General features: G+C 43.3%; 1 protein-coding gene across 1 annotated transcript in view; it reads left to right on the top strand.

Annotated features, from left to right (window-relative positions):
- LOC134965374 (nicotinamide N-methyltransferase-like) overlaps positions 1 to 24,567 on the top strand; it is a 90,263-nt gene that overhangs the window by 35,747 nt on the left and 29,949 nt on the right. Inside the window, exon 3 of the mRNA XM_063941840.1 lies at positions 6,459 to 6,585. Within this exon, the coding sequence (XP_063797910.1) occupies positions 6,459 to 6,585 (127 nt within the window). The remainder of the gene's footprint in view (positions 1 to 6,458; positions 6,586 to 24,567) is intronic.

Genomic DNA, 24,567 nt, shown 5'->3' on the forward strand with positions numbered 1-24,567 from the left:
TAATGAAAAAATAGTAGCAGACCAACACACAAGCATGCTCAGCAACGTATTTTTAAATTATAAAACATGCTCAAAGTGTACCACACCATGCTGGGATTCATTCACATCTGGAGTGACCCAGACTTGTATTTTTTGGGGTTGGCCCTGCATCATCACACTGCATATCAACATCTTCAGAAGGACAACATATCCTAGCATGCCCACACTCCCTGAAATCCTGCCAAACAGCTTTGTTGTTTGATTTTTTTGAATAATCAACATTTTTACCATGTCACTTTAACAACACATGTCCCCAGACTTGAACTGTCACACAGGGATACAGGGGAAAGCACCAGTGGATCAAATTTCAAGCATGTGCAGCCTAAGGATCCAGTTACAGACTGTGTTCTTGCCTGTTGCATTTTGCTGGGCCTAAACATTGTTGATCCACACCCCTTACATGTGACACTGTATATTTTATGTTTGCTTTTGCAACACACTATTGTTGGGCAGTCATTTTCTATTTAGCTTTGGCTGGACGTCAGCCTCTGTAGGTGACATGTGCTAATTCCAAATGTCACAAGATCAACATGTTATGTATGGATACATTACATTTTTTTTCCCCTTCATGCGGCACGTGTACTCCAATTGCAATGGGAAATGGTTCCGATGTAAGCGGAAGTGTATCAACTCACTGTGTCCTAAGCCTGGTTGACTGTTCAAATATTGGAATACCCAGGCACAAGTAAAAAAGTCCAAAAACATACCAAACGCCACTCGGGTCTAACTGTTTTGCTGATAAGCTAGTTCATATAAACCCTGTTGTCCAGGCAACCCTGTTGACCTAATGAGTGTCGACCTAGAGTGGGCAGCCTAAACATTGCAGATGTAGACACTGTACATCTAATGATCCTCACACAAATGTAAATGCAACATCCATACCATGATGAAGCTGACAAACATTTGACCTTGGGCCAAGATTGGGACCAGTACAACACTGCATTTATTTGATTATTAATTTAAAGTAGGTAACAAATTATATGTAAATGTGTGTAAACTTACTCTCCTTAGCCACATGTGATCCTCCCTGAAATTACTCCGGGGCCTCTGCTGCCCATTCTGTGGGTGGGGAAGGAGGCTGGATGGGGGAAGGAGGCTGGATGGGGGAAGGAGGCTGGATGGGGGAGCTGCTTCCAGAGGGTAGGTCTGCTTGAGAGGGGGAGGGGGCGGAGATGTGGGTTGGGTCACAGAGGGGGAGGGGGCAGAGAGGTGGGTTGGACCACAGAGGGGGAGGTGGTCAAAAAGGGGGTTTGTGTCAGAGAGGGGGAGGGGGGTGGAGAGGGGGTTTGTGCAACAGAGGGGGAGGGGGGCAGAGAGGTGGGTTGGGCCACAGAGGGGGAGTGGGTCGAAGAGGGGGTTTGTGTCAGAGAGGGGGAGGGGGGTGGAGAGGGGCTTTGTGCCACAGATGGGGAGGGGGGCGAAGGGGGGTTTGTGTCAGAGAGGGTTTCGGAAAGAGAGGGGGAGGGGTTTGGAGAGGGGGAGGTTGTGGTTGAGGAAGGAGATATATTTTGTAGGGGTTCGGGGACTTGAGGGGGGAAGGAGATTGGGCTGGTGGGGGTATTGTTTGGCTTCCAGCCGCAGCTTGCCGTTGTGCTTGCCCTAGAATGACATATGTTAAAATTAGGATTTTTGTCAATAAAATTCCCATCAGCATTTCAAAATTACATTGTTCTGTTCCATTTTTAATACACAGAGCAAGTTATTTATGTGTTCATCCTACAGCCTGTGTAGCGACTCAGTACAACAAAATTATTATTTTTTCACAAGCACTTTGCTACCCAGTCAGTACTGCAAGCCCTAACCACACACAATCTTGAAACTGGTTAAGTGTGGTATGTTGGTGCTACAATAGTTTAATTACACAGTCTGCTAATAATCTCACTGTAGCACTTCTTAGAGAAAATGTGCAGTCTTTACATTTAATGTTTCTGCTACTAATCTCAGCTTAATACACATGTTTACACATTGTAATGCGCTTAACTTACTGCGTCGGCGGCGTCAGCAGATTTGTTGGCGCAGCTCTGCCAACAGCTCCGTCTGGCGACGCACAGGTCACACCACCGCCGCTCCAACTGTGTTATACTGCGCCGTGTCCGGGTCCACGTTCGCAGTATGCGGCGGACCTCTGCGTAGGCCTCGTGCTAACCCGATTGGTGATAAAGGGCCCTGCGCGGCCTACGCAGCAGTCAAACACCGCAATCAGCACGCTCAGCTCCCTATGTGTGAAAGCGGCTGCGCGCATGGTGCCAATGGCGTTTTCCATACATGGGCAGATATTTATAGTGTGTGGTTGCATTTGATTGGTTGTATTCTTATGGTGTCATCTTTATTAAACTTTATTAATAGGTGTACATTATTGTGCAGGACAGTGCGTATTAATTTAGTTCACATCAGCGGATATTCGCACACGCGCACACACACACACACACACACACACACACACACACACGGGTTCACTATGATATGCTGGCGGTCGGGCTCCCGGCGACCAGCATACCGGCGCTGGGAGCCCGACCATCGGCTTACCGACAGTGTGGCGAGTGCCAATGAGCCACTTGTGGGCTCGCTACGCGCGCCACACTATTTTATTCTCCCTCCAGGGGGGTCGTGGACCCCCATGAGGGAGAATAAGTGTCGGTATGCCGGCTGTCGGGCTCCCGGCGCCGGTATGCTGGTCGCCGGGAGCCCGACCGCCGTCATACTGAAGACCACCCCACACACACACACACACACACACTTATTATCCACAGTTTTTTTAAATAAAATCCTGCATCTAAATTAATAGCATTGTAGGTTTGTAGGATAAAAGCAAAATGAACTAAACTTGACAATGTTTATATATATCTCCCTAGATAGTTATATAGATACATTCACACACACATATACCATTAATATATTTCAAAAATGTTTAAACATATAAGTCTACATATATATATATATATATATATAGTTAGATAGATAGATAGATAGATAGATAGACAGAGAGAGAGAGAAAATGAAAGACCGATATATACACACACATATATAGATAGTTTTTTTATGGGATCAGAAAATACACAAATAAGTTATTTCTTCAGTTTACTCACCACATTTTGCTGGAACAATCATCTACACAATGTCACAAAGTTGTTTTTTGTAGGAACAGATGTTGTGGCATTTGTATGGTAAACAGATGCACAAGCCAAACATGCAAAAACAAAAGAAAAAAGGCTGCTGTTATTGTTGTTTAATAACACAATTACACACAAAAAAATAAGAATTAAACAGTAATACCATTGTATAAAACAATATTACACAACAAACGTGATAAGGAGAACATTAAAGATAAATTCTGTACTCAGACACTATAAAATACTCACAAAACACTAGCAATACACTCAGAACTATACCAAGCCAGCTAAATGCCATCAGACCAAAAAAAAAAAAAAACACGTACAGACAGATTGGGGAAAAAAAACATAACATAAACATACCTGAAATAATGCCGCACAATTTGAGCCCTTACGGCATGACCACGCTGGTTAGCACCCCCCCCCCCACACACGGAAGGCCCGTCCAACCCCTGGCTCCTCATTCGGCAATTCCTCTGTGTGGGGAAGCACTACGCGACTTCTTACAGCGATGTTATGGAGAATAGCGCACAGGACCAAAATTTTACTCACCATCTCCGGCGAATACATGATGTCGCCACCAGTGCGGTGGAGCACATGAAAACGCCCTTTAAGAACCCCAATTGAGCGCTCCACCAGCTGCCTAGTGGCAGTACGCACGGAGTTAAATGCCGACTGTGGTCCTGGCCTGTGTTTGCTGTAAGGAGTCATGAGCCAGGGGGTGCAAGGATATCCACGATCTCCTGTTTTCGAATATGAGAAGAGAAAAAGGAGATAAGCACAATTAAAACCTAAAAAAAAAAAAAAACTTGCATGATCAAAAACACCTACAACAACACTGACCCAATAGCCACATGTCTTGGCCTTACATCATTCTAAATATTTGACATATCCCCGATTGTCGAATGACATGTTCATCATGGGAGTTCCTGGGGAACTTAGCATTCAGGGACAGGATCTGGAGGGATGGCCACAAACAAACATCACATTCAGAGAGTGGAACAGTTTCCTGTTCCTATAGATTTCTTCATTATGTCTTGGTGCAACTATGGCAACATGTGTCCCATCCACAACCCCAATAACGTGTGGGAAGCGACTACCCCCTTCCTGAAATTGTCGCTTCACCACAGCCAGGGCACCAGCATCCAAAGGCATTGATATAAATTGCTTTACTCGTCAGATAAATGCTTGGCTGACACGCCACAGGACCTTACTGAACTGGCCCTGCGACATACCAACCAGGTCACCAACTACATGCTGGTATGATCCTGTGGCCAAAAAATGTAACACAGCAAGGAACTGTGTCAATGCTGGTATTGCTGTAGGATACCTAATGGATTGTTCTAGATCACTCTCTATTATGGAGAGTGTGTCTAGGATTAGATGAGGTGGCAGCCTGTATCTGCGCAATACTACATCATCAAGCATCCCAAAAAGGGTGACACGGGTTCTGAAAATTGGTGGCCTTGCACGCCTCCGTTGTCTTGAAGGATGAGGAGCCGGTTGGGGTGGGAGGGCTTCCGCCTGTTGGGGCGGGATTGCTTCCGCACCAACATATACGGACATCACCAACTTCAAATGAAGGTAGGAAACATTAAAACACACCATCCATTAACAGCACACATTGGTAAATAAACAATTATGTACATGGCAGGTCAAACACTTACTGCAGGAGTGTACTCCATATCTTCCTGATGAAAATCCGGAACAAACAAACAAAAAAAAAGCATGAAACCACATTTACCTACGTACCTACAACATTGATGGAAAACAATCTAAAATAAATTAAAGAAAGACAACCAACAAACCCAGAATATTTAAAAGAATAAAAAACAAACAAACAATGGGAACGACATGCAACTTACTGTACAAACAAAAAATAAAAAACCTGCAAAGGAATAACACAACAAACTGTATACTTTGCACACTAACTTTTGACATTAAGAAAAAAAAAAAAAAACTACAAAATAACACTAATAGGAGCAAACACACTGTCACCCCTAGAACACCATCATGCCCACGGACAAACCACTTACCTGCTCTTAAAAGGGAAAAAAAAACTTCAAGAAAGGAAAAATAATGGCAACTTTGCCTCAGAAATCCCAAATAACTAACAAAATCAGAAATTGGCAACCTACAAGAGAGAGGAGAGGACAATGAGAATAGGAGCAAACACACTGTCACCCCTAGAACGGTAACACTGCATATTACATGTTACACAACTATTAGATACTACATATATACACAGAGGATAACTTAAAAAAAAAAAAAAAAACAACAGTACTACCTCCTAGATACCCTTTGCTGATATATACTGACTAACTTACAAAAATTCTTAAAGTTGATTAAAACTTGTCCGCAAAGCAACAAATTAAAATTTGTAAATTAGAAAACGCACATTAGTATGCAATATACTGCTAAATAACTCACTCGTAAATATTCTTTCCAACACGTCCGCCTTGTCTGTATTGTGTCATACCATACACCCACGCACACGGGCTGCCTGCAAGGCCTTTAAATAGTACTGCAATTACTGGAAAAATTAGCATAATTGGCGCACCTGTGCGAATTACCGCACTGGAAAAACACGCAGCTATACATCGCCAGACAGCTGCGCCAACACACATGCCTCCAGCAACATTGCTACACCAGAGGAAATAGCTGTAGAGTTGGAGATGCTGCAGCAGCAGATAACAGCATTGACATCTCGCAGATTAGCGCTACGGAGTCAGATGCTACAAGCTGCCAGTGGTGCTGTTGAAAGAGCAGGACCCAGTACTGGGGCAACCCCATCTTCTGATACACAGGAGTATGCTGTGAGTCCCCTGCCAGACACAGATACTGGGGAAACGGAGGTAGATTCTGGAGTACGATCACAAACCCAAAAGACACTACCAGCAAGTGAAGAGGAAGATGGTGAGGAGGTACAGGACAATACCTCACAGGCTACAGCCAAAAAACGAAAAAGACCGCCCGCATTTTCTAAGAGGGAGGTTAGAGTTCTGGTCACACAAGCCATGGACAAAATACATTGAGGCAGCAAAAACATGGGTGCTGCAACCAAAGATCGCATCTGGAGGGACATTAAAGATTCTGTAAATGAAGTTGGCTCATTTGTCCGCACCCCACAGGAAGTTAGAAGACGGTAAGTGTATATTGGCACACAATTTCATGCCCAATTTCTTAAAAAAAACTTACCTATATGTGTTGTTGCCTATAGCAACCAAATACATAACATGTGTACAAGCAAACAAAACAGGTATTCATAACTTTTATATCCATAACCCCTAATTCTAATCACATATGCAGATGGGCCGACTTCAAGTCCCGCCTCAAGGGCAAGAGGTCTGCGGAGTGGAATGCCTCGAGGGCAACAGGGGGAGATCCCGCTGCCACTGTGGAATACACAGATCTTGAGGAGCTGGTGATATACTGTGTGAGCTACTAGGAGGCGGGTGGGGTGTCTCATATGGACACGGACCTGCCTGAAATTGTTAATCTACATGACTTGCCAGGTAAATTAACACACTTTTTTTTTTACAAAAAAAAATAATAATCAATAAGTTCTGACTTTTTCATGTTATTTGTGTCATTTTTTCTCTCATTCTTCTATTTGCTTTTAACATAACACAGCACAGGAAGGTGAGCAGGTAGAGTCAGAGGAGGGTTATCTGGCTGAGGCTGAGGTGGGGGGACCTAGTGAGTCCACCAGTGTGGGTCACCAGATTCCACCGGTCCAGATTCCAGCTGGCCCCCTCACCCAACCCTCTGCTATCCCGGCCATTCTGTCTGAAATTGCCAGTTATGGTGAGAAACTGACACAATTTCAGGACAGGATGATACGGGAGGTAAGCCAGATACCTGTCCGGCTCACTGAACACACAACCTGTGTTGGGCAAGGTGTAGCTCAACTCTGCCAAAGTCTGGCAGAGCTCAGGCAGGGACAAGCTGAAGTCGCCTCCTCGTTCCAACAACTCGCCAGCTCTGTTGTGCAACCTTGCCCACAGTGGCAGGGAGCAAGCCACATCTGCTTCCTCCCCTCCCCCTGCCCAGGAAGATGATCCCACTGGGCAGAGCCCTCGAAGGTCACTTTGCAGACCTAGCAGTGACCAACAACATCAGGCGGGGCAAAAGAAGAGATAGTAATGTCTCTCCAGATGCCCAGCACCCATGTTTGACATGTTGCCTTTATGTATTTTGTTTTTGGCTTGTGTGGCCAGAATGGACAACTCCCTCATGATGAAAGGGGGTTGTTGTATTGTTTTTTGTTTTGTAGCCTGTGAGATATTTTCCTGTAGACTTGATCCATCTTCCTCTTCCTAGCGTGCTGTGTATGTTTGGGTTTGTGTATTGTGTCCAGAATCTACCTCAGTTTTCAAAAAAGTATCATCTGGCTGGGGGTTCACAACATATTTTTTGTTATGATTACAAATTGAATTTTTTCCAGTAGATGGGGGCACCACAGTACTGGGTTCTGTTATGTAAAAATCACCACTGGCAGCTGTTTGTTGCTATGACTATTTTTTTATGCTAATTTCTAGCCATGTTGGCTTTTTCAATTGCTATAATTTCTTCAGTAAAGCAAAATTTACAAAAAAATGCTTGTGTGTTTTTTTTTTAAGGTTATGCACTATTGAAAAATGTGAACAGTAAATTGCATATTGACATTTGTGGTACAAGGGAACAAACAGAATATTCTTAAAAACATTGTAAACTCAAATTTACTAAATTTAGGCCTTTCACAACACTTAACTGTGCCAAGAAATAAAAACAACATTTGAAATCAACTGGTGTTACTAGGGGCAACATGCCATAGTATTACAAAGGGTCACATGTTCCAAAACTAAAATAAGTGTGTGTTATTAAGTAACATTAAGTGTAGGCTGCATTATGTGGCTTATGTTGTTTGGTATGTACAAAGGAAGATGACAATGCAGAAAACATGGCATGTTGCCATTTAGCTGATGTAGTTTATTAGTTGGTTTATTCACACTTGATGAAGGGTAAAACTTTTAAAAACATGCTGGTAACATCAAAGTATTTGCAACAACAATAAAAAAAGTACATTATTTGCGAGTGTGTCAGATTTAGACTAGTGATGAGCGGGTTCGATTCCTCGGAAACCGAACCCCCCCGAACTTCACCCATTTTACACGGGTCCGAGGCATACTCGGATTCTCCCGTATGGCTCGGATAATCCGAGCGCGCCAGAACGTCATCATCCCGCTGTCGGTTCCTCGCGAGATTCGGATTCTATATAATCAGCCGCGCGTCGCCAACATATTCACTCGTGCATTGGAAATGTTAGGGAGAGGACGTGACTGGCGTCCTCTCCGTTTATTAAGCTTGAATTCTTGATGCAAAAATATTTGTGCTTATTGCTTAATTGTGGGGACTGGGGAGCAGCTGTATTATATAGGAGGAGTACAGTGCAGAGTTTTGCTGACCAATGACCACCAGTATACGTTGTCTGCCTGAAAAACACTCCATATCTGTGCTCAGTGTGCTGCATATATCTGTGCTCACACTGCTTAATTGTGGGGACTGGGGAGCAGCTGTATTATATAGGAGGAGTACAGTGCAGAGTTTTGCTGACCAGTGACCACCAGTATACGTTGTCTGCCTGAAAAACACTCCATATCTGTGCTCAGTGTGCTGCATATATCTGTGCTCACACTGCTTTATTGTGGGGACTGGGGACCACCAGTATATTATATAGGAGGAGTACAGTGCAGAGTTTTGCTGACCAGTGACCACCAGTATATATAGCAGTACGGTACCGAAGGCCACTGCTCTACCTACCTCTGTGTTGTCAAGTATACTATCCATCCATACCTGTGGTGCATTTCAGTTGTGCGCAGTATATATAGTAGTAGGCCATTGCTATTGATACTGGCATATAATTCCACACATTAAAAAATGGAGAACAAAAATGTGGAGGTTAAAATAGGGAAAGATCAAGATCCACTTCCACCTCGTGCTGAAGCTGCTGCCACTAGTCATGGCCGAGACGATAAAATGCCATCAACGTCGTCTGCCAAGGCGAATGGCCAATGTCACAGTAGAGAGCATGTAAAATCCAAAAAACAAAAGTTCAGTAAAATGACCCAAAAATCAAAATTGAAAGCGTCTGATGAGAAGCGTAAACTTGCCAATATGCCATTTACGACACGGAGTGGCAATGAACGGCTGAGGTCCTGGCCTACGTTCATGGCTAGTGGTTCAGCTTCACATGAGGATGGAAGCACTCATCCTCTCGCTAGAAAAATGAAAAGACTTAAGCTGGCAAAAGCATAGCAAAGAACTGTGCGTTCTTCTAAATCACAAATCCCCAAGGAGAGTCCAATTGTGTCGGTTGCGATGCCTGACCTTCCCAACACTGGACGGGAAGAGCTTGCGCCTTCCACCATTTGCACGCCCCCTGCAAGTGCTGGAAGGAGCATCCGCAGTCCAGTTCCTGATAGTCAAATTGAAGATGTCACTGTTGAAGTACACCAGGATGAGGATATGGGTGTTGCTGGCGCTGGGGAGGAAATTGACAAGGAGGATTCTGATGGTGAGGTGGTTTGTTTAAGTCAGGCACCTGGGGAGACACCTTTTGTCCGTGGGACGAATATGGCCATTGACGTGCCTGGTCAAAATACAAAAAAAAATTACCTCTTCGGTGTGGAATTATTTCAACACAAATGCAGACAACAGGTGTCAAGCCGTTTGTTAAACAACAAATAACAAGTGGCGCTTGACAATCAGATAAATTAAAAAAACATTTATTGGTATACAGTGTATAAAAGTTACAACAAACTCCCGGGAGAATAAAATAATGATACAAATTCCACAACAATAAAATTATTCACTGTTTTAGAGCTTAATGATCAACCTGCCTTTCGAAAAAGACGCCCTGCTGGCGTTGAAACGCGTTAAGGACACAGGCTTTTCTCCCTGCAAAGATCCACACTGTCATCAGCTGCTGCTACAACTTCTCATCCGTGCAAAGGAGCCCGTTAATTCAGCACCGCTATCAGGAGCACTTGAATTGCAGCTCCAGTCCCCGTGGCCAGAGCCGACAACGCAATCCGGGGAAGCGTATACAGCGGGTGCCGTTCCCTCTCAGCCCGGCGCAGACCGGTAAACTCCGGAAAACCAGCTCAACAGCCTCCTGTCTGCAAGTGCGGAGGTACCGGAGGCATTATTAACCATCTGGAACGGCTCGTTGGGGCTCCCTGCACGGTGCAGCATCAATCGTACCCGCTGAGGCTCTGGTGTGTGTCTCTGACAAACCAGTGAGACGACACCAGGGAGCAAGGATAGAACAGGCTCCTGCCCAGCGGAGGTAATTCTTCTATTCACCTTTAAACCATTAATCTACTGCAATGGATTTGTGATGTATGCAGTACCTTCTGACATACTAAGCCGTGAGTGACTCATGTTTAAATACCCTATTTATTAGCAACATACATCTTTTCATCATAACTTTGTGTGTATTAAGTTAATTCAATCCGGTTGAAAATCACCCAGGTGCAGCTACTTAATAAGCATATGCATATAAGTTCATCTATTATTAATGGTTTTCTGAGGAATTGATCATTAAGCTCTAAAACAGTGAATAATTTTATTGTTGTGGAATTTGTATCATTATTTTATTCTCCCGGGAGTTTGTTGTAACTTTTATACACTGTATACCAATAAATGTTTTTTTAATTTATCTGATTGTCAAGCGCCACTTGTTATTTGTTGTTTAGTTTCTGTTTCAAGGGACTGGCAATTCCCTTTATCAGGAGGCTGCTGACAATCAAAGTGCAGTGCTTCTCACCTAAGCGCTTAGTTTTTTCCTTTTCTATAATCGTCAAGCCGTTTGTTGCCTTTGTCAAGCTGTAATAAGTAGGGGTAAGGACGTTAACCACCTAGGAACATCCTCCCTTATACGTCACCTGGTCTGCATTCATCAGAAGTCAGTGACAAGTTCAAAAACTTTAGATGACAGTGGAAGCAGTCCACTGACCACTAAATCCTTTCCTCTTGTAACCAAGCTCCTGCAAACCACACCACCAACTCCCTCAGTGTCAATTTCCACCTTACACAGGAAAGCCAATAGTCCTGCAGGTCATGTCGACGAGTCCTCTCCTGCCTGGGATTCCTCCAATGCATCCTTGAGTGTAACGCCTACTGCTGCTGTCGCTGCTGTTGTTGCTGCTGGGAGTCGATCGGCATCCCAGAGGGGAAGTCGGAAGACCACTTGTAGTACTTCCAGTAAGCAATTGACTGTCCAACAGTCCTTTGCTAGGAAGATGAAATATCACAGCAGTCATCCTGCTGCAAAGCGTATAACTCAGGTCTTGTCAGCATGGGTGGTGAGAAACGTGGTTCCGGTATCCACCGTTAATTCAGAGGCAACTAGAGACTTGTTTGAGGTACTGTGTCCCCTGTACCAAATACCATCTAGGTTCCATTTCTCTAGGCAGGCGATACCAAAAATGTACACAGACGTCAGAAAAAGAGTCACCAGTGTCCTAAAAAAAGCAGTTGTACCCAATGTCCACTTAACCACGGACATGTGGACAAGTGGAGCAGGGCAGACTCAGGACTATATGACTGTGACAGCCCACTGGGTAGATGTATTGCCTCCCGCAGCAAGAATAGCAGCGGCGGCACCAGTAGGAGCATCTCGCAAACGCCAACTCGTTCCTAGGCAGGCTACGCTTTGTATCACTGCTTTCCATTAGAGGCACACAGCTGACAACCTCTTACGGAAACTGAGGAACATCATCGCAGAATGGCTTACCCCAATTGGACTCTCCTGGGGATTTGTGACATCAGACAACGCCAGCAATATTGTGCATGCATTACATCTGGGCAAATTCCAGCACGTCCCATGTTTTGCACATACATTGAATTTGGTGGTGCAGAATTATTTAAAAAACGACAGGGGCATGCAAGAGATGCTGTCGGTGGCCCGAAGAATTGCGGGCCACTTTCGGCATTCAGCCACCGCGTGCCGAAGACTGGAGCACCAACAAACAGTCCTGAACCTGCCCTGCCATCATCTGAAGCAAGAGGTGGTAACGAGGTGGAATTCAACCCTCTATATGCTTCAGAGGATGGAGGAGCAGCAAAAGGCCATTCAAGCCTATACATCTGCCCACGATATAGGCAAAAGAGGGGGAATGCACCTGACTCAAGTGCAGTGGAGAATGATTTCAACGTTGTGCAAGGTTCTGCAACCCTTTGAACTTGCCACACGTGAAGTCAGTTCAGACACTGCCAGCCTGAGTCAGGTCATTCCCCTCATCAGGCTTTTGCAGAAGAAGATAGAGACATTGAAGGAGAAGCTAAAACAGAGCGATTCCGCTAGGCATGTGGGACTTGTGGATGGAGCCCTTAATTCGCTTAACCAGGATTCACGGGTGGTCAATCTGTTGAAATCAGAGCACTACATTTTGGCCACCGTGCTCGATCCTAGATTTAAAACCTACGTTGTATCTCTCTTTCCGGCAGACACAAGTCTGCAGAGGTTCAAAGACCTGCTGGTGAGAAAATTGTCAAATCAAGCGGAACGTGACCCGTCAACAGCTCCTCCTTCACATTCTCCCGCAACTGGGGGTGCAAGGAAAAGGCTAAGAATTCGGAGCCCACCCGCTGGCGGTGATGCAGGGCAGTCTGGAGCGAGTGCTGACATCTGGTCCGGACTGAAGGACCTGGCAACGATTACTGACATGTCGTCTACTGTCACTACATATGATTCTGTCACGATTGAAAGAATGGTGGAGGATTATATGGATGACCGCATCCAAGTAGGCACGTCAGACAGTCCGTACGTATACTGGCAGGAAAAAGAGGCAATTTGGAGGCCCTTGCAAAAAACTGACTTTATTCTACCTAAGTTGCCCTCCCTCCAGTGTGTACTCCGAAAGAGTGTTTAGTGCAGCTGCTCACCTTGTCAGCAATCGGCGTACGAGGTTACTTCCAGAAAATGTGGAGAAGATGATGTTCATCAAAATGAATTATAATTAATTCCTCCGTGGAGACATTCACCAGCAATTGCCTCCAGAAAGTACACAGGGATCTGAGATGGTGGATTCTGGTGGGGACGAATTAATAATCTGTGAGGAGGGGGATGTACACAGTGAAAGGGGTGAGAAATCGGAGGATGATGATGAGGTGGACATCTTGCCTCTGTAGAGCCAGTTTGTGCAAGGAGAGATTGATTGCTTTGTTTTTGGTGGGGGCCCAAACCAACCAGTCATTTCAGTCACAGTCGTGTGGCAGACCCTGTCGCTGAAATAATGGGTTCGTTAAAGTGTGCATGTCCTGTTTATACAACATAAGGGTGGGTGGGAGGGCCCAAGGACAATTCCATCTTGCACCTCTTTTTTCTTTCATTTTTCTTTGCATCATGTGCTGTTTGGGGACAATTTTTTTGAAGTGCCATCCTGCCTGACACTGCAGTGCCACTCCTAGATGGGCCAGGTGTTTGTGTCGGCCACTTGTGTCGCTTAGCTTAGTCACACAGCGACCTTGGTGTGCCTCTTGTTTTCTTTGCATCATGTGCTGTTTGGGGACTATTTTTTTGAAGTGCCATCCTGCCTGACACTGCAGTGCCACTCCTAGGTGGGCCAGGTGTTTGTGTCTGCTACTTGTGTCGCTTAGCTTAGCCATCCAGCGACCTCGGTGCAAATTTTAGGACTAAAAATAATATTGTGAGGTGTGAGGTGTTCAGAATAGACTGAAAATGAGTGTAAATTATGGTTATTGAGGTTAATAATACTATGGGATCAAAATGACCCCCAAATTCTATGATTTAAGCTGTTTTTGAGGGTCTTTTGTAAAAAAAAACACCCGAATCCAAAACACACCCGAATCCGACAAAAAATTTTCAGGGAGGTTTTGCCAAAACGCGCCCGAATCCAAAACACGGCCGCGGAACCGAATCCAAAACCAAAACACAAAACCCGAAAAATTTCCGGTGCACATCAGTAATTTAGACATGGTAAATGTTAAATTGGGATGTGTAAAACAATTGCCGACAACAGTCATTTGTAACTGCAGTGTTTGGCAAGTAATTGCTCAACAGGTGACTTAACTTTCCAAATAATTGCTAAATTGGGCAGACACACTTGTAGCTGTAGTTCACAAGGGCTGAGTAGCTGCAGACTTACTCCTCGGCTGCGTTCAACTAGCGAACATTTGTTGTGTACTTATAACCATCTGCTATGCAATTTTGCACAAAACACGCCTACTGCCGTTTGCATACTCCCACACTAGCCGCCTACTTTCACGCCCATTTCGTTAGATTGCGAAGCCAAGCCTCCGCACCACCTCCGTCACACCCTCTTTTCGGTAGAGTAGTACATACTGAAAGTCAGTTTGTATTTTTGCACAAGCGTCATAATGCTGCCTTTGCGCACGCGCAATGTAGAACCCGCGCATGCGCAGTTTGCAAATTTTTGCCAATTGCGATGCAATGAACTGCTGCGAACAACTCGGAATGAGGGCCATTGAGGGGTCGGGGTGCTGTGGGGTGGTTGTTAGAAGGGGCTGGGGAAGGGGGGTGCTGTAAAGTGTATAGCAGAGGAAGGGGGGGGGGCTGTGAGGTGAACTATGAAAGGGACAAGGGTGACACATGGTAGACAGTGAAGGAGAAAGTGAATGCTGTAAGGGGACAGTGAGAGTGTCTCTGAGGTGGACAGTAAGTGCTGTTGTTGGTACAGTGAGGCCAGTGTGTGCTGTGCGGTAAGTGAGTGGACTGTGGGGGAGGGGGTCAGTGGGTGAGCTGTAAGGGCAGTGAGTGCTGCAAGGGGCTCAGTGTTATATGGAAGGAACTGACTGAGAACGAGAGCTATAGAGGGGGGTAATAAGAGGCAGCTTTGGAGGGGAAAATTGAGGATATGTGCAGGGAGGACTAAGGGGCCTATTTATCACCATCTGCATCCTTGGGTGTGGATGTCATGTGATAAAATCACACAAACTCACACTGCAATAACTGATTACATTGCAGAGATCTATCAATTATCGCATGTAGGGACAAAGCTTGCGAGTAAGCTCTGTCCCTGCGCTGACACTCCGCAGCAACATCAGGGACAGAGAAAGCTGGGCAAATTACTGCCTGTCACAGCACCCCACCTTCCCCAGCCCCTTCTAACAACCGCCTCACAGCACCCCGGCCCCTCAATATACAGGAGAGGTGGTACAACAACCACCACACATCACACCTGCACAGCTTAGTGGAGGAGAGAGACAGTGATCTATCACCTATTACGTTATAAAGCTATCTTAGCACTAGTACTATTGCCGACAATATTCTCAGATAATACCTGGGCTGTAGTAATGTGATACACTATCTCCAGTTCACAATAACAGCACAGAGACAGTAACGGCAGTAAGATTACAGAAGAAGTAATTACCAGACTACTGGCTGTAATAGACTTACAGTATTGTCTGCAAATTCCCAAACTATTTCCTCAGCAGCCAGCACTAACAGATGTGATTCTCATCTGTCATTTACCCCCAGCTTCTTCTTCCATCTGCTTATTTATCTAAAGAGTAATTCAGGATTATAAAGTTGCTGATAATAGGCACTGACCTCTTAATAAACCATTCATCTTCAAATACTCCTGTGAGGAGCAGCACTTACCGGTGTTAGTCAGGAGACCGCTACTTTACTGTTCCCTTTTCTACCCTCTCAGTGAACGGGCAGAGATAGAGCAGGGTTATATTGATACATCTGCTATTATTGCTAGAATGTATTAACCCCTTCAATCCCTGTGGATTTATACAAGTAAAGAGAGATTGGGGAAGCCTAGTTAGTGTTGTTTAACCCTCTGGAGCCTTGTAACCGGGAACTGTTTCAGAGGAAAACAAGATTAATTTAATAGAGACATAACCTCCAAAGGATTCTTCACATGTGCACAAACAAGGGAGAAGAGGTTCCCCGATGGACTGTGATATTGGTATTGTACTGTGAACTTGATGAATTATTATATAGTCAGCTAAGTCAGTGTTAACTGTTGTGGTGACCAAAGCAAGCATTGTATGATAAATACGGTTGAGGGTATGGTAATGTGTTAATCTAAAAGATATTGCACAAACCCTTTATGCCTGATATACTCTAGCACTTAGGTCTGTAAACTGGGTCCTCATTACCCCACACAGTGCATGTTTTGCAGGTAACCCAGCAAGTGCACAGGTGTATTCATTATTTACTGACACATTTTAAAAGGTCCACAGGTGGAGCAAATTATTTCACTTGCGATTCTGTGAGGAGACCTGCAAAACATGCACTGTGTGGGGTCCTGAGGACCGAGTTTGAGAACCTGTGCTCTAATGCACAGGTTCTCAAACTCGGTCCTCAGGACCCCACACGGTGCATGTTTTGCAGGTCTCCTCACAGAATCAAAAGTGAAATAATTAGCTCCACCTGTGGACCTTTTAAAATGTGTCAATGAGTAATAAATACACCTGTGCACCTGCTGGGTTACCTGCAAAACATGCACTGTGTGGGGTCCTGAGACAGAGTTTGAGAACCCCTGCTCTAATAGAACCAGGTAAAAGAAGACACAGTGACAAAGAGTTCCGGAACAATAAATCTCATTTATTGATTTTGGGTGTGCAAACTTTACTGCATTGGTGTAATGTAATTCTGTTTAAATGACATATTGCTATTGCAAGTTCTTTAGGTTGTGGAGTCCTTGGTTGAGGATGTCAGTTAATAAATACACTGCGTAGCAAAATCTTCCTAGAAGTCCTTATTGTGGAAACCATCCTTGCCCCTCTGGGAAGAATGGAGTCTTAAAGAGATCTGTAGAGTCAAGAAGAGACAAGGGGCAATATTTACTAATATTCTTGTTTGAGTCGGTTTGTGTAGTGATTAAACTCGTTTTGTATCGGGTGCATTTTCATGCAACTTTTTGAATCCATTTACGCAAAGTTACGAAGCAGTCGACTTTATGGTTGTTGTGTTTTCCGATGTCGATGCCAGTCAGGTTTTTTTGGCACATTTACGGCCGTCATTGTCGTTTGCGTACGTGTTTTTGTTGTATTTGCTGTTTTTTTCCCTAAGTTAAACGCGGCAGGGTTATTTTTTTCCTGCAGCCGCATTTTTACTTTCAGTTTCAATTTTCATCCCCGTTCGTGATTGGTTGTGTTTCAGATGGTAGGAGTGTCTGTGCGCAATCATATAAATACGCCCCAAACCGTCCGCACCTCATGGGTTTAGTTAGTGGTGAGGAGGAGGGAGGTTGTGCTGTGGAGGTAGGTGAATTTGTGGTTTGGTGAGGAGTGTTGGTAGCGATTTCTGAGTGTGGTATTGTGTTTGAAAGTCGTCTTGTCATTCTTGTAGTCTTGTATTTTGTGGGGTTTTTTTTGTATTTTGTATTTTCATTTTTAGTCCAAGTTATTTTTCTTTATAGTCCCTTGTCAGTGTTTGTGTGTGTGTGTGTGTGTGTGTGTGTGTGTGTGTGTGTGTGTGTGTGTGTGTGTGTGTGTGGTGTGTGTGTGTGAGTTGTGTAGTGGTAGTGGAGGAGTGTGTTGTTTGTCTTTTTTTTTTCCTGTGTTAAGTGTTTAGACACACAATTATGTGTGACTCAGAGGTGGTTGAGGTGGAGGGTGTGAGTGAGGGGGAGGAGGTTGGTCAGGTGGAGGAGGTGAGTGTTAATGAGGTTAGTGAGGTGGAGGATGTGGGTGAGGTTGCTGCAGCAGCCTCAAGTGATAGTGACAGTGAGAGTGCTCCGCAGCCACGCACCACTACTAAGACTGGGCGGAATGTAAAGTTTAGTTTTGCTGAAAATGTGGCATTGGTGCGTGAGCTGATGAAGTATCAGAGGCAGCTATTTGGCCCTGAGTCCGCCAAGGTGCCAACACGGAGGAAGACGGTGTTGTGGGCGAAAGTTGTTGCTGCTGTCAATAGTGAGGGGGTGGTCAAGCGGACGGAGGACACGTGCCGCAAACGGTACTATGACATAAAGCGACGTGTCAAGTCCAAAATGGCCAAGGAGGCCAAGTCGGCTCGGAAAACCGGTGGTGGGCAGCCCTATATTGCAAGTTATCTGGAGTATGAGGAGCCCATGCGGAGTGTAATCCCTCCAGAAGTTGTCTCTGCAACCCATGTCCGGGATTCAGATAGGCCCAGGAAGAATGGTGAGCATGTGTATTTGCATTTACATTCTATGTTTTTGTTTTTTTTAAATGTGTGTCATGTGACATTGCATATTACTCCCATCTTCAAGTGTGTGTCAGCAAATACATTGTTTTGGTTAATGTTTTATACAAAAGCCAATGTAACATCTTACTTTATTGTATGTCATGTGTTTTTCAAACAGATATTTTGCATGTGTAGATTGGACTTGGTGTGTCTCTGAATTGTTCTGCAATAATGTTTTCCTTTTGGCTGTTTTTTCATTTAAAATTGTGACTATGTTTTATATTTAAGTGATCCATGTGCAATGTTTAAAAAACAGTGGTTGTCATGTTAGAGGCTGGAGTACTGGAAAGTGGTTTGGAAACCACTTACATGTGTTATGTCATTTTTAGATAATGTTAATTATTTAATTTAAAAAACAATTTATTTATTTTTGCTTGTATTTTTACAATGACACCACACTGCAGTGTAATTTTTATATAAATTGCTGCATTTTGTTTTTGCTCATATAGTGGTAATGTGTCTTTGGAGTGCCACATCACAGAGCAATTTATATATTGCATCTGTAATATTTTTCCTTTCAATACAAAATGAAGTTGTGTGTGTTTTTCTTTTTGTTTTTTTTTCTTTAACTTGTGGCCTATGTCAGTGTCCTGTACATGTTTTCCTGTGTTGATGTTGCCATAGTGCATATGTGTTTTGGTCAATGTTTTTTTTAATTTTTTTTTATTTCTGGTCCTTATGTTTGTTTTAAATAAAAACCAAGCATTTCTGAAAGAATAAATGTTTATAAGCATAATGGGTGGATGTATACACAATAGCATGATTTGTTTTTTGTTTTTTATTTTATACAGTGTTAGAAAAAAGCAGTACTACTCGTCGGCCAGTAACTCCTATCACATCTGATGATGATGACGCTGCAGAAGCAGGTAAAGTGTCCATTGGAGTTTAGGATATGCTTGTAAAGGCATGGCCATAACAAAATTGCACTTTCATTAAAAGGTCCATCAAAAGATGTATGGAGCAGCAGAAGTGGCACTTCTGTAAGACATCACCACAAAAAACCTGTGGCCGAAAAGAAAGCAAGGTCGTATATCCCGGCACAAACACAGCAGGCTACCCCACCACGAAGATTATCGTCCGTATGTTCTGTACCCCCACTCCAAATTTTGGACACACCTCCAAGACGTCATCCACACTCCCCTCATCTTGATTGTGAGTATCAAACTGAAAAAAATGTGTAAAATGTCAGACCGTAATCAAAATCTTTCATAACCGCATTAAGTCAAAACACATCAAAAACTGAAATACTTACCGCAGTAAATAAAAGCTGAAATGGAATCCAAGCTAATGGCCTTGTCCTCTTCAAGTATAGATATGTATGTCCACTTGAGCCATACAGTATGACATTGTGTGTAAGATGCTGCAACAAAAAAGCATGTTGTTTTTTTTGCAAAAAGTAAGGTTGTTTTTCCAAATTTCACATGTGTGCTTGAGGTAACATTGCAAAATACATATAAAAACATTACTATGTTTGTTTGAACAAAGCTACAAGGTAACACATTATGTATTCCAATGTGTTTTTATGGGGGAGTATGTGTGAGTTACAATAAAACTAAAGTGTTTGCTTTCACAATTAAGTAACCAGACACATTTGCCACAAACAGGCATATGTATGTATTTAAGCTATGAGTGATGATGTTGCTAGCCAGAAAAGTTGAAAGCAACAGTGAATGACATGTGTTCCATGTGTAGTGATTTGTTTACATTTCTCAAACATATGGATAGCTAACGGAGATTTGTTTAACATTTCAGCTTCGAGTCCTGGGAACAGCATCCCTCCGCAACAACAGCAACACAGTGACATGGAGGAGACAGACATCTTAGAAATGTAGCCATTAATGCAAGGAATGAGCCCCCCAGCACCGGTGAGTACATCACCACAGCAAAGCACACCACCACCACAACACAGCCCAACAACACCAGGAACACAAGGCCCTGTTCAGGTGTTTTGGACTATTTGGGCTAGACAGCAGGCCACTAATGAAGATTGCCTGCGTAAGCAGACACAAATGTTTGCAAGCCTACCATCTCACCTCAGAAGAATATCAAGAAATCTAAGTAAACAAAATGAACAAACAACCAGAATAGGCAATACCATGGAACTCATGCGTACAGACATTACACAGGTCATGGGCAACTTACAGCGCATAATGGAAGAACAGCACAGACAACAGGAAAGTTATATGAGCATTTTTCAAAACAATCAAAAGATTAATGAAAGTTTATTCCGAATAGTAGACAATCAAAATGCTGCTACACGTGAACTCAATGCCACCCTCACTAACCTGAATGAAACACTCAGATGCATGCACCAACAGCAAACAAGCAGCAGTTCTGGTACGACTACTCCACATATCACGCCAGTCTCATCACCACCAAGACGCTCCACCAGAGCATGACAACATGACAGTGCTAAAGGCAGGACAAGCAGCCACCCAAAAAAACGTGAAAAAAATACAAGTTAGACATTTGTGATAAGTAACTCAAAATAGTTAGCAAGTGTATTTTTTGCAAAAAAAATATAACACTTAGCTCCTTAACACTTTTTTCTACATCATTAATTATAAGTGGTACAAACAAAAACATAAAATTTGTACGCACATTTATTCTTTACCATATTTTTTTTTGTATTGGAGAAGGGAAATGTTGATGGAGCCACACATACATGTTAGCAGGAAGTAAACTGACCACTTGATTTTTTTCTAATCATTACTCTTTCTAGATTCCAATCATTCTCTTTTCCTGCAGATACAATAATTGCCAGCCAGGCAGAATGTCTTTAGCAGGAAGTAAACTGACCACTTGATATTTTTCTAATCATTACTCTTTCTAGATTCCAATCATTCTCTTTTCCTGCAGACAATCCAAATTACAATGTTATTGATACATATTTTAGCTTTCTTATCTATGCAACATTACAAGAAGAACACAATTGAGTTGCGTAAAAAGCTTGTAATATGTTGGCTTTGTTTTGTTTTAAAAACATTGTCAAAATGAATGTCAGTATTGTTGGGACATGTTTGTGTGTGTTAAAAATTAGTAAGAATGTTTTTACACATGATGCTGAAACAAACAAATATGTACTTTTACAACAAAAATAAAAAAAATGTGTATAATAATGTACTGTATATGTGTGGCAAACTGTGTATTTACTTACACATCATCAAGTTTACAGCATCAAACATTAGGAAATAAATTATTCGTGATTACAGTAAGTTTGTGTGTCTTAAATATGATGGTGCATCACACATAGGGACACATGTATTCCTCAAGGCTAACATATTATATGTTGAGGAGTGTATTTTGGGAACCCACACAGTGCATGTTTTGCAGGTCTCCTCACAAAATCACAAGTGACATAATTAGCTCCACCTGTGAACCTTTTAACATATATCTGTGAGCAATTCATACACCTGTGCTTCTACTGGGTTACGTGAAAAACATGCACTGTGTGTGGTCCTGAGGGCCGAGTTTGTGAACTTGTGCATTAGGACATTACACACAATGATAAAGTGAAATACTAAATGGATGATGTGGGCTTGTAAGAAATTAGCACTGCAAGTTTACGATCACTTAGCCAGACTTAATGCATGCCACTCATAATCTATTGTTTTGAGAATAAAAATACACACAATACACATGCGACATTTGTTTTTCATATAGCGAGGGTATGTTTGTATGTGTCAAGGAGACAGACACATTCTGAGTAATGGTTTGGGAAAAAAAGGCAAAACATCTATTTATGATTACACAACAAATGAAATAAGCAAACCAAACTTACCTTAGAAATAGCGATTGATGATCTCTTGCCTAACCTGCCTCCCTACATCAGTACTCCAAGTATCACCAGATGTCTCTAATTCCTCTGCTTGCTGGCTGCTTTCTTCCTCCTCCTCCTCCTCAACATGTGGCAGATGTTGTTGCAAACACATGTTATGAAGAAAGCAGCAGCAGAACACAATTTGAGTCACCTTGGAGGGACTATACAACAAAAGGCCACCAGACTTATCCAGACACCGAAACCTAGATTTCAGCACACCAAAACATCTTTCTATCACATTCCGCGTGGACTTGTGTGCATGATTGTAATTGTGTTCAGCAGGGGTATCAGGTCGGGACAATGGAGTTAGAAGCCAAGAGAAACAGCCATATCCTCCATCACCTAAAAGACAGATATAGTAACGTGATTCATGTTAAGATACAGAAACACATAAGTAACACACTGTGGGGCAGATGTATTAACCTGTAGAAGGCATAAGGAAGTGAAAAACCAGTGATATGTGCAAGGTAATAAAGGCAGCAGACAATCTGTTCCTAAATGTTCATTTACATATTGGAGCTGATTGGCTGGTGCCTTTATCACCTTGCACAGATCACTGGTTTCTCACTTCCTTATGCCTTCTACAGGTTAATACATCTCCCCCTGTATTTGGACAAAGTATACGCAGGCCTACACATATCAAATTACATACCCAGCAGTCATCCATCTGGCATTTGTCCGTCCTCAAACTTATCAAAATGGGATGACTGACTGAGGATGAAGGAGTCATGGCAGCCCCCAGAGTAACCAGCAACAACACTCATTATTTTGAGATTTGCATCACAAACCACCTGCACATTTGTGAAGTGTTCAAAATGGCGGTTTGTATATATGTGCTGCCTGCCCCTAGGTGGTCTCAGCTGAATGTGTGTGCAATATATGGCTCCAAGCACATTGGGCATGCCAGCCAGCTCATAGAAATCTACCCTGATGGCATGCCACTGAGACTCCTGGGTAGGGAAGCAGATTGAGGCCTCGATGTGGGGCTGCAAAACAGCCAACACCTGTGTGTATGTTTTAAAGAACAATAAACATGAGATTTTAGGACAGAACTAGCCACCGAGAAATTAAAACAAACACAAAACAGAAGAGGTAGTAAGCTATACATCACCTGTGTTAATATTCTGGAAAATGAGGGCTGTGAGATTCCTATGACATCCCCAGACACAGCCTGAAAGCTGCCAGTAGCCATAAAGTGCTACACAGCCAGGAGTTTGTGCAGGCCTGAGACAGAGCGAGAGCATGCTGTCTCATGGTCTAGGCCCAGTTTGACAAGGTCATACAGACGAAAAATGTTGTTACGATTTAGACGGAACATCTGTATGACCTTATCATCGGACAATGCGTTCAAGTTAAACGCCCCCTAAAAAAACGAGGTCTGCGCAGCCTCCGCGGAACCTGTACAACCTGCTGACCATGTTCAGTTTCTTGGCCCTGGTTTCTTACAGGCTGATGTCTGAGTCTGAGGAATCCCACAGCACACAAAAGATCACTGGCCCACAGTCCTGCTGCCATTTCTGAGTGTAGGTGTATTGAAATGGGCCTAACATCCTTTTATAGGCATCCTAATTCAGGTGTGAGTGATTTTTTATTTGCAACACATGTAAACACGACTGAAAAAAGCAGGTCTATTTTTTTGCCGCTTTTTTTTACGAATCGCAAAAAAATACGACCGCATTTGAGCACTCAGAGACTAACACCCAAATACGAATGAATAGTGAATTCCCGTATTATATGTAATAACAGCCGCTTTTGACTGATTGTCTATTCATTCGTATTTGTGAACGTTGTCATTCAAACCATTACGAATAGTCAAAACACTGCCGAGATTTGTGTTTAGTGAATTCCCGGATTGGGACTTAGAAAAAAACACACAAATCGGACAAACTCGGAATCTTAGTTAATACTGGCCAAGGTACTTCTATAGAGACTGAGTACTTACCTGCAACTTATAAAAGCATACTTACCTTCCAACAGCTACCTCTAGTACCTACCTGAGTGTGATAATTCAAATTTGGCGTCACAAGCAACAGGATCCAGTAACTAGTGTTAAGAACATTTAATATCAGACATGTCACAGGACCAGCAGCTGGCAGGAGGTGCATCTAACCTTAGTTCTACCTCTGGGGATTCAGCTAACAGTTAAAGACAAGACATTCCCTTGATGCCTCAACTGAATCCTATAATGCTACTCTATTACTTTGGGGCCCTATGGCTCCCAATCTACACAGGAGATGATCTAGATTCTGACGGCAACTCTCTGAGTTCAAGAACAAGTTGAAAAGTATTGTCACAACTTAGGGCCTGTGATGGTATCTGGAAGCCTCAGTTGTAGGGGCTGATGGATACCGGAATTTGGGAGGTGTGAGTAAACTCCTAGACATGCACTAGACAGTAGCAATGAA

This window comes from Pseudophryne corroboree, chromosome 10 (assembly GCF_028390025.1).
Source record: "Pseudophryne corroboree isolate aPseCor3 chromosome 10, aPseCor3.hap2, whole genome shotgun sequence".
NCBI lineage: Eukaryota > Metazoa > Chordata > Amphibia > Anura > Myobatrachidae > Pseudophryne > Pseudophryne corroboree.